General features: G+C 38.9%; 1 protein-coding gene across 5 annotated transcripts in view; it reads left to right on the top strand.

The window, feature by feature from the left end:
• Positions 1-14: 14 nt before the first annotated feature.
• Positions 15-11,750, top strand: part of CEP15 (centrosomal protein 15) — a 22,785-nt gene continuing 11,049 nt past the window's right edge. Inside the window, exons 1-3 of one of the 5 annotated variants that reach the window (XM_006158037.3) lie at positions 15-62; positions 1,388-1,477; positions 3,130-3,253. In XM_006158037.3, coding sequence (XP_006158099.1) covers positions 1,425-1,477; positions 3,130-3,253 — 177 coding nt within the window. In that variant the 5' untranslated portion in view covers positions 15-62; positions 1,388-1,424. Of the gene's footprint in view, positions 236-1,384; positions 1,478-3,129; positions 3,254-11,750 lie in introns of all 5 variants that reach the window. The other 4 variants (XM_006158039.3, XM_006158038.3, XM_006158035.3 and 1 more) reach the window with 4 other exon arrangements.

The following is an 11,750-nucleotide window of genomic DNA, read 5'->3' as shown; positions in this document are numbered from 1 at the left end:
CGCGGGGCCCTTGGGTCGGCGAAGTAGCCGGCGGCTTCCCGGAAGAGCTGAGTTGCGGCGCGGTGAGTGAAGCCTAACTGCCGGGGTATGCCAAGTGTCCGATGGTGGCGCAGATGCCTGCAGGGCCAGTGGGGAGGACGTTAGTAACCAGAAGAGCCACGGTGATCAGGATAGTTCCCGAGACCCCGGTTACAAACGAGCATCGGGGAGGCGGAGGCCTGATGACTCCGAGACGGTGCGTCTGTTCGGTTCTGAAGGCAGAATTTGTCTAGGGTTTTGTCTGAAGTGCCGAAGGCGCGCATAACAGAAAAGTTGCGGGTGTTTCTCGATGCTCAATAATCGGCTCTAAGGCAAAACGAAACTGGGAGGAGTCGGCGAATAGCAGCGACCTGCCAGGACCCTGGCGGGCGAGCCTGTGAGCGGCTGCTGTCCGCGGTGCTGAAGAAAAGACTGGCGAGTCTTGGGGAAGAAACGCGAGGAGGGCAGGGCGGTGTTCGGTCCCCGGGCCGCGCTTGGCGCCCTACCTTTGACTTCAATCTTTCTATCAGCGCTGGACACTCAGGTGGCTCACAATGAGTTTTTAATTTCATGAAATCTAGGAAAGCCTCATCCGAGGAAGAAATTTCTTTCCTTTCTCCTTACAACAGGCCACCTTCAACTTTTGCAATGACTCATAATCTTGCCTTCAGGCTTGAGGCGGTGAAAGCATTTTGCTAGGCCTCTGTATTGACCCAGACCTCTAGCCAAATGCACTGTAAAATGGGGTTTTCCTAAACTTCCCAAATGAGAGGGCTGAGCGGCCAGGGGAATGGCAAAGCAACTAATTGTGCTTTCCCTCACAATTGCACACGAAGAACACTTTCTTATTTATGAAAGAAATGGAAGAACTGGGCAGTCTTCCAATAAAGGAAAGACCATGAGTTTTCCAGTTGGTTCTCATACTTGTTTGCTGCTGTTGCTGTGTGTGTGTGTGTGTGTATGCACATGTGTGCCCATGCCTAAGGAATGGTGTTCCCCTGTTGGATTTTACAGAGTTGATTTTTTTTTTCTATCTGTTGATACTAAAACTTTTACTAGGCCTTAATACCAGCTGCTTGTTTGTTTTTAAGTCTGATTAAGGTTAGAGTCTGGAAGGTGGAGGAGGAAGGAAATGTGAAATATGTTGCATTTACCTGATTCATGGTGATCACAGATGCATCGGGCATATGAAAAACTATGCATCCAGAATAAAAGTGTGTTTAAGTGTATTCTTTCATTTACCCAGTATTACATCTTGACTTTTTTGTCCTCTTTTCAGAAGACCAATGGGTTGAGGTAGTCAAATATTCAAATGTTGCAAAGCTGAGGACAAGTAGAAGTAACTTGAGATGTTTTTATCATTTAGCAGAAATGTACCACAGCTTGTAGCACAGCTTTGATTAAAGATGACTTCCTTGCTTGCTCAAGAAATTCGCCTTTCTAAAAGACATGAAGAAATGTAAGTTTTACTAAAAAGGATATTCCAAATATTAGTGAAACATCGTTTGCACAGAAAGACTTTAAAAAAAAAACTTGAAAGTGTGTCATTTTTTCATTTTCTGACACATAAAAGATTTTGTTGTTAGGAAATTTCATTGTCTATTAAGAATAGCCAGGCCCAGCTGCAGTGGCCTACTGGTAACACAATGCTTTACAATGCTGGAGGCTGCATAGAGGACTGGGGTTCGGTTCCAGAGAGATCTGTACATGCCTACTGTGAAAGCACACAGAGATCCTAACTGGCTGAGAAAGACTGGGGAGAAGGATCATGGTGTGAGGCCTTGTTGAGGGTCTCTGTCTCTCTCTGTCTCACTCTCATGAAAGAAATTTTAAAATTTACAAAATTAAAACATTTAATTATGCTCTGTATCTTTTTTATTTTTATTATTAATACCTATATAAGTTCACTCTTCCTGCCATGTCTTTTAACAAACTTCTGTAAGCCTCTTACCTAGGGCCAGCTACACAGTTACAGAACCTGTGCTTGGTTTAATGCTCAAACATCACTGTCTTGAATAGTTTTGCACTGGGCCTGCAAACTGTCTAGCCAATCTTACTCTTACATTAGAATGAGTCCTTTTATTCCTTTCTCTGTGGGCTCTCAGGTTTTCCTTCTTTAATTAATTACAAAGCCCTCTTCCCTGACCTTCTAAAATACCTTCCTTACAAAAGATGACTATTCAAAGACCTGGGTTTTTCAAGTTCTACCCACAAGAAAGTCCCATTAAACAGGGTTCCTTGAGAACCTCTATTTGGAAATGGCTAGACTGTTGTATGTGTTTATCATTCTATATTTTTATCATGTGACATATTTTCTTATTACCATTTCAGAGGACCAGAAATTTGCAAGGTGAACATTTGACCAGCCAGAAACTTTTAAACTACTGGGTCATCTGAAAAGTCATGACACATTTTTTGTGTAGAAAAACAGAAAAATGCATCATGACTTTTTCAACGACCCTATATATTACATGTAACAAAGTCGTATGAAATTTATTTTTTCCATCTTTCTTCGATTACTGTTTTACCTTGTTGTGAATATGCATATATACACACAGCCTCTCACTCATATATGAAACCATCATCTTTCTTTTGGAAAAAGAGGGAAAAAATATTTTTATTGCTTCTTCAAACATATGGAAGTTTAGCACAATTCTAAATGTGTAACATGAGATTCAGGGGTACTGAAGTGTTAAGCAGAAGGTTTCATATAGCAAGTTATATCAACGTATGTGTGTGGGGAGGTATATATAACTGTGTGTACAAAGGGATATGTATTACAGTTTGCATTTTCACCAAAAATTAAAACATATCCTTAACACTTTAAAATAATTTCAAAAGACCAGAGAGGCTAAAAAGCAGAAGCATGTACTTATGGCATATATAAAGAAATGTTCATGGAAATAAAAATAATTTTACCCAGACTGACTTAAGATTTATTGAATTACCCAAGTCTTTCACCATCTTATTAGTTGATATAATAATTCATTTTCAAAATAGGATAAAGTTGAAGTAACGTGTAACTAGAAATGAAGTTTTTTTTTATATTGCTCAGGCAATGAAATGTTTACTTTGTCTATTTTTTTAACTATGTAATTCCATTTTTCCTAGAGTATCACAAAGATTAAAGTTACTTCTACAAATGGAGACTAAATGTGGAGATCAAAACACAGAAAGGGCATCTCAGCTGCAAGCAGCTGAGACTGCTTTGAAAAGGAATCTCGATCTTTTAAAGGTAAGTTTCCATGACTTGAATATAGAGACTTTTCCCACTTTTCCAAAAATGTTTTAAATGAGTCTCATAACTTGCATTTGTATTTCTTTGTCCTGAGTAATAAGAATTAATGAAGCAGCATTTTTTTTAACCTGTTAGCTGGATAATTAGCATATGGATTCTCTCTCTCTCTCTCTCTCTCTCTTTATTTTACATGAAAAAACGTGAAGTTTGCTTTAGCTAATTTTTTTCAAACAATGACTACAGCAAAAAATTAAAGGTCACCTTTGCACCAAGAGTAAGAAATAGAAGATGTACCTTTCCATTGTCCATATTCTTTTATTTGAAGGGAGTTTCTGAAAGACTATAAAGTCTTTAGGTATTTAGCTCCAACTCAACACTATTAAACATCACAAAACCAAGAACAATTTGATTTTTCTCTATTGGGGCCACAGTCAACACAGAGACTTCATATCTATGATAACAGATTTCCCAGCTCCCTTTTGATGGTTATGGAGGAGGTGGTCAGAGTGGATGATTACGCAGGGCCTCACCATTTGGCCAATTTGCCCATTTGGAGGAGAATCATATGTGTAACATTTTTGGCTGCTTGCTACACTTTGCTTCCAGAATTGTATGGCTTCATCCATAATTAAAACCCTAAAGTTTGCTTCCATTCAAGCTTCCAAGAGATCCTATGACTAAAACATTTGGTAGTAAGACTATATTATTTAAGTTATAAAGCAGTGTTTTCACTTTTTTATTGTTAAATATTTTCATCGATAGGCATGATATAGTTATCTTCTGTCCTCACTAGAGGATAAAGGAAGAGGAAACTTCAGTTATCTTCTCAGCTTCTGGCAGTTTGATCTACAGTAATTTAAGTCACAGCCATAGTGCTACCAAAGCATTCTATATTGCCATATGTCTTACTTGCCCAATGGTGTTAGCAATATTTATTTTTAAATGGAAATATATAGGATAATCTGGAATTTGCTGTGAAAAGTTAGAAAAACTACATCAGAAGGCTTGGTTGCTATCTACCTGCAGCAAGTGATGCATTAGTTGATTTTCTAGTGTTTTTCTTTTAATGAGCAAGTATTTAATGACTGCCTAGAGGGGCCTTCTTATTGAGCTAGTTCTAGGCAGAATGTGGGAACAGAAGTAAGGATAAATCAGAATTCTTGATATCAAGAAATGTAACAGGCGTAGTTGTTGATAGAAGCCTGAAAGCTCCTTGATATCAAGAACTTTGAGAATTTATATGATCAAATATTAAATAATATGGGATGGATTCATGACTGTCAAAATAAAAGTAGACAGATTTTGGGGAGCTAGAATATCCTAAAAGGTCTCAGAAAAGCTTGAGCTGTGTTTGAACAGGCGGAAGGCAAGGCATTCCATTGGATTTTTGCAAAAGATCCAAGACCAAGAGAGTGAATGACCCTGAAAAAGTTCCTCAGAGTTACTTAAGAAATATGTGAGTGGGAGGACCAGCAGGTGGCATGGTGGTTAAGGTGCTGGACATTCCCACGTGTTGGACGATGGTTTGAGTTTTGGACCAGGTGACTTGCTTTCTCACTTTCTCTCTCTGTCTCCATCTCTGTCTATCTCACTCTGGTCAAATTTTTAAAAAAAGAAAAGAAACAAAGAAAGAATGAATACATAAAGTTAAATAAATCTTTAAAAATAAAAAATAAAGGAAATATGTGAGTACATATTTAAGAAAGATTCACTTGCTATTTAGATGCAAGGTGATTTCAAGAAGAAAGGCTAGAGTTAGGAAGAGTAGCTAAAAAATCATCATATATAGATAAGGAAGATAATAACCTGGTTTTCTTGCTATTTAGATGCAAGGTGATTTCAAGAATGGAAAGGCTAGAGTTAGGAAGAGTAGCTAAGAAATCATCATATGTAGATAAGGAAGATAATAACCTGGTTTCAGAGTCGTGAGAAACTTTAGTTTGGTATGGTATTATGTTCCCTGATTATCAAAGCATTATATTCTCACTGTAAAACACTTGAAAGGGAAGGGACCAGCAGATGGTGTAATGGTTACATCACTGGCCTCCCACATAGCCAGGTTTGAGGCTGGTGTAATGGTTACATCACTGGCCTCCCACATAGCCAACCATGGTTTGAGTCCCAACCCCAGCAGCGTAAAACTCATGCCAGGCATGTGTGCGTGCATGCCCAAAATCATGAGAGGAGAATGGAGAAGGGACTGTGGTGTGGCCATCCTTGCTGGGGAGTGATTTCTCACTTTCTGTCTCTGTCTCTCTGTCTCTCCCACGAGCATACATGCTCTATAACAAAAATCTCTGACACACACACACAAATTTGAAAGGATAAAGATGATAGAATAGGTTACTTCCATATCATGCCGTTCATCTAGAAAGGAGTACATTTTTGTATTATTTCCATTCAGTTCTTTAAAAAACACTTTTTAGGCTGGCCCGAAAACCTAGTAGTTAAAGAAGCCAAAGCCCACATGGCTGATGGTTTGAATACCAAACCCAACAGCTTGAAAAACACTACAGGATAAAGAAATGGAGGAGAAAAGGTTACAGCATGACCACCCTCCCATTAAGGGGTGCTTTCTGCCCCCCCACTCTGGATAGTGCACACTTCCTCTGACAATTATAAAAAGTTTATTGAGGCAATTATATTGTAGACACAGTACCTGCTATGAGAGAAGCTGTGTCTTTACTGTATTTAATATTCTTTAAATAACTGTATATGCAATTTTTAAAATCTTGCTTTTCCCTTATTATTTTTTATTTAGTTTAGTTTATTTATTATTATTATTCAATTTGACCAGAGGTGGGGTAGTGAAAAGGCAAGCTGCTAGGTCTGGGACTAGAACCACGGTCAGCCATGTGGGAATCCAGCACATTAACTACCGCACCACCTGCCAACCCCCACCTCATTTTTTTTAACCTTGCAAATAATTCTAACAAAAACTATGAAAGTAAAATCAACAGGACTTGATTAGACAATTTTAGTTGGGAGAGACCTTAAAAAGCATATGTGTTAGATTCTTATCTAAATGTTTTTGGAGCTTTTTAGCATTAAAACTTTTTTCAAGGATGTAAAATAGATAAAAGTAAACCTACCTTGACCCACTTATCCAGCCTTGCTTTACCTGCCCAGGTGTGACTCTAAAGAATTGTGAAAACCATTGATCTGGGCTAATCCTAAACTTAGAGATATGGAAATTATGGGGTAACTTCTTCTAATGCCCCCTGTCAAGAACAAGTTAAATTCTATCTAGAATAGATAAATTCAGGAGTATAGCCCACACTTTAAAAATGATTCCATTAAAACTTGGAAGGGCAGTAAGTGGCATAATGGTTAGGGTACTGAACTCCTACCTGGCAGACTGCAGTTTGAGTCCCAGAACAAGTAGCTTGAAATCATGCTGGGGGTGTGTATGCGTGCCCAAAATCCTGAGAGGAGAATGGAGGAGAAAGGATTCCAGGGTAGCCATGCTCCCAGGGGGTGATTTCCCACTTTCTCTCTCTCTCTCTCTCTTTCTCTTTCTGGCAAGCACACAGACAATATGGCCAAAAAACAAACAAACAAACAAAAAACTTGTAGGCATTTATATAACAACAGAACCAAAATAAGAGTGATTTCTGTCATCATCAGATGACCTTATTTAAATCTTCTGACCAATATAAAATTAAGGTAATGAGTTTAAGAAAGATATAACACTAGCATTTTTAAGTGATAGTTACATACTTTAAAAAGCCAAATTTGTTGTACAACTAGTATACTGTGAGTTGAGTAAAATTAATAGATAAAAGGTTCAAAAGCCAGTAACAAATCTTGATTGTGCTACTGGAAAATATAAATGATCACATTCAACTTAGCAATAAAACTGTAAAATACTTGGGAATGCTCTTAACAAAGGATATGCCTAATTGGTGTAAAGACAATGATTACACTAAAATGGAACTAATTTTTTAAATCTTGAAGAAGAAATATATCTTAATACTGACTTGGAAGACTGTTGTTTTGTTTTTCTTTTTCTCTTTAAGAGATTTTTTGCTATAAGGCTCACATGCTGGCCTGGAAAACAGAGAGACAGAAAGCGAGAAATCACCACATCCCCCCCAGGAGGGATGGCCACATGGCAATCCCTTCTCCATTCTCCTCTCAGGATCTTGGATACACACGCCCGGCATGAGTTTAAGCCACTGGGTCCAGGACTTGAACCATGTTCTACTACATGGGAGTCCACTGACGCAATGGTTATGCCACCTGCTAGTCCCAAGACTGTTGTTTTTCTAAAGTCAGTTGTCACAAAGTTGCTTTTAGATTTTAAGAAATTTCAGTAATATTTGCCTTGAACTCATTAAAATTTCTGTAGATTCACTTGAAAAATAAACAAGAATATCAAATAATTTTTAAAGGGAGTAAGGAAGAAACTAACCCATCAAATAATTCAATCATATTTGTAAATGAATGGCTATGAATATAAGTAGTGAAAAAAATTCACAGGCTTCCACCAGTAAATATCAGGAAAGATAGTGAACTTTGAAAGCAGAGCTAAAGTGAATTTTTCTTGTTAGTAAAATGGAATTTATTGAGCTTTTGAAAACATGCATAATTTGGAAGAGAAATAGAGGGTTTGTTCCTATCAATACTACCCTGATTTAAAAAAAAAATTCTCTCTCTCCCTCCTTACATCCCACAAAATGTAGTGGTACTCAGGCAATTCTATGGTAAGTAACATCGTCTTATGAGGAAGACAGAAAAACCGTCCAAGGTGGAAGAATGGGAAAGTGGTACAGCAGATTACAGGTCCAATGAGTACTTCCACTGAGGGCTGTGCCTGAAGCCTACTTGGGAAGGTTGGCATTTACTCAGGGCCTTCAATAAACAAACTGTCACCCAGGATGGCCAGTGACTTACAGGACTACATCTCCCCTCTTCTCACATTTCACTTCCTCCAATTCACTGACGTGTAACAAATAAGTTTAATGAATTGTAAGTGTTCCTTGTACTAATGATACTTGATTTTGTGCTTCTACTTTTTATTTTTCTTATCTCAGATACTGGGCTATAGCTGATTAAAACCAGCCTGGCCGTTGCTAGGTTCACTGAGTATATTTACAGTGAGATACATATTGCTGGTTTATGAGGGAGGCATGTGTTAGGGAAGGAGAGATTAAGAGATCTCAGCAGGACTTTTTGTGCTCATATTGGGGCACTGGAAAAGTCATGGTGCATTTTTGCACAGAAAACGAAAAAATACATCATGACTTTTCCAATGACCTAATATTTTTTACTTTTCCATATCAGTGATTCAACCTATTTAAGTATAGGCTTGTTTCATTTTATTCTTTTTAAAATTATTTCCAAAGACTTCATTTTATTGATTATCATTATAATTATTATTATTTTTCAGTTAGACCAGAGAAAGAGAGAGAAAGGGACAGTGAGAAAGCAAGCCGTTAGGTCCAGGACTCGAACAATGGTTAGCCATGTGAGAGTCCAGCACCTTAACCACCATGCCACCTGCTGGCCCCTGTTTTATTCTTTAAATTTGCTACAGGGCATGTGCACAGGCAGGGGAGAGTTGGAGAGACAGAACACAAGAAAGCACTTTCCAGGAAGAATGACCACGCCACAACCCCTTTTCCCTCCATCCTCCTCTCAGAAATTTGGCCACGCACGCACACACACACCTGATGTATTTTTCATACCACTGGGTCCAGGATGTGAACCACACAGCAGTTAGTGTGAGATCTATGCATTTGAACCACCACACCACCACTGTCCCTAAATAATAGACTTTTAAGTCCTTCCACCATTAACATTTACTCCAGCATCCACACTGCAGATTTGTTTTTCAGTTGCCAGAAAAAATTTCAAGCCCATATGGAAGTAATAGAAAAATGTACCTCCATTTGTTTATCACTCAAGTTCATTAATTATCCAAACACAGCTAATATTTCATTTATATATCTTATCCCCTCCCTTGATACCTCAGATTTCCTTCCGTCCTCCCTCCCTCCCTCCGTCCGTCCGTCCGTCCGTCCGTCTGTCTGTCTGTCTGTCTCTATCTTTCTCTCTCTCTCTCTTTCTAGGTTTTTGCCAAAGGGTACATGCACTCACCAGAGAGAGACACAGAGAAAGTGAAAAATCACTCCCCATTCTCCTCTTGGGATTTTGGGCAGGCATACATACATGCCCCACATGACCTTCAAGCCACCAGGTCCAGGACTCAAACCATGGTCAGCCATGTAAGAGTCCTGCACCTTAACCTTACCACACTATCTGCTGGCTTCACCTCAGATTATTTTGAAGGTAATCTTCAGAAATCATATTGTTTCATCTGAATCTACTTCAGTATATATATCTCTATATATTAAAGTGTATATCACTAAAAGATAAGGACTATTTTAAGCAAAATGACAATACCATTATAAAAGTAAGAAAACAATAGTAATTCTTCAAATATCCAATTAGGGCTCAATTTTCCTGATTAACTTATATACACTTTTTTTTTTTACATTTGTTTGAAACAAGATCCAAATAAAATCCAACATTGTAATTGAAACGTCTCCAAAAGTTCCTACTCCTCACTTTTTTTCTCTCTTTTTATTTGTTTTGTGGAAGGAATTGCATCATTTGTCCCGTAGAGTTTCCCAGTCTGGATAGAGCTAATGTCATCTCTGAGATATCATTTAACATCTTCCACTGGCCCCCATAATTTCTATACATTGATAGGTCCAACGCTGCACTGACCAACAGAAATAGAACGTGAGGGCCAGTGGTGGTGTATTGGTTAAAGTGCTGGACTTCCTCATGGCCAACCGCAGATCATGGTGGCTTGAAAGAATCGTGCCAGGTGTGTGTACTTGCATGCCCAAAATCCCAGGAGGAGCATGAAGGAGAAAGGATTGTGGTATGGCCATCCTCCTTGGGGGTGAGGGGTGATTTCTCACTTCCCCTCTGTCTCTCTGAGAACTACACATACCCTATGGCAAAAACCTTAAAAGGGAAAAAAAAAATGAAAGTATGTGAGCCACTTCTATAATTTTAAATTTTATCCAAACAACTTTTTTAAAATTATATCCTTCATGAGAGAAAGAGCAAGACACACACACACAGGCACCCTCAACAGAGTCTTCATGCCATGATCCTCCCATAGCCCACAGCCAGCCAAGATCATGGGCATGCCTGGAAGGTTAAGGCAGACTCAGGACATGAACCTGGAACCTTCCACCTGGTCTCCAGCATCATGTAGCGATGCCCCCACACTGTCCACACCACCATGACTGGACCTCTAGTAACCACTTTCAACAAAGTCAAAAGAAACAGATGAAATTATTTTAAGAACATATTACTAAGACATATACAAAATGATTTTTCAAATGCTTGCTATAAAAAAAAAGAATAACTTTTTTTGTTGTTAAGAGAGACATGGTCTGGCTATGGCTATGCTGCCCAGGCTGGTCTCAAACTTGTGATGCTCCTGCTGCACTCTATACAGAGTAGCTGTGATAACAGGTGCATGCCATCATACCTACCTAGTAAGTATCTTCTATTCTTTTTTCTTATTAAACCTGCAAAATTTAGTGTGTGTTTTAGATTTGAAACACGTCTTAATTTGGACTTGCCACATTTCAAGCACTGGGTAGCCAACCATGAAGCTAATGGGTACTGTATTAACAGTGGCAGTCTAAAGGCCTCATTAGATAGGTTCAACATTCTGGGGAAGAACACCCAACAATGCCTGTTGTCTCTCTTTTTTGTTGCCAGTCATTGCCTAGCTGTATTTATTGGAGTTTACAAAAGTGAAATTCAGATTCTTTTATTCCTTCTCATTCAACTGATGATTTGTATGGACTCCTACCCTCATCAATTATTTGATTATGCTAAAGTACAGTTTAAATAGGAAAAGGTATGACAAGGGCTTGATTCTTCCTTTTTATTTAGCTCTCACCACAGCTGAGTTCTCTGGTATCCTCCTAAGGTGACCAGTGAAGTATTGTTTAATTATCTGGAGTTTGACGCGTTTGAATCCCTTGTAATTTTTTTTTTCTTATGTGTTCAAATTGTCCCATCTTTATGAAGCGAAAGCCTCTTCAAGGTAGCTCTTCAATACCTCTGGCATGATCAAACAGTCTTTGATAGCTTCTTTGTGATATGAGGAGTGCATTCCAGCTTACAGTGTGCATTTGCTGCTCGGACCTGGAATTGGCCTTGCTCTAAGGAGCCCTGATTTCTTGTAGCAGAAAATAAGTGTGGAGCCCTCAATTGGGGCACTAGGAATATTTGTTACTTTTCTTTTTGCACACGTTCACAGGAGGGAGATGGAGAAAGAAAGAAAGCACCCCCCTAACCCCCTATGGGGAATGGTCATGCAGTAACCCCTTCTACATTTCTCCCTTTCAGGATTTTGGGCACATTCACACTTATGGCCAGTGTTTTTCTCAAGATGCTGAGTCCAGAACTCAACTATGCAATCCACCATGTGGGATCCAGCCGCCTCAACCACCAC

This window comes from Tupaia chinensis, unplaced genomic scaffold, assembly GCF_000334495.1.
Source record: "Tupaia chinensis unplaced genomic scaffold, TupChi_1.0 Scaffold000569_1, whole genome shotgun sequence".
NCBI lineage: Eukaryota > Metazoa > Chordata > Mammalia > Scandentia > Tupaiidae > Tupaia > Tupaia belangeri.
The sequence above is the reverse complement of the archived record's forward strand: the minus strand, read 5'-3'. Positions and strand labels throughout refer to the sequence as shown.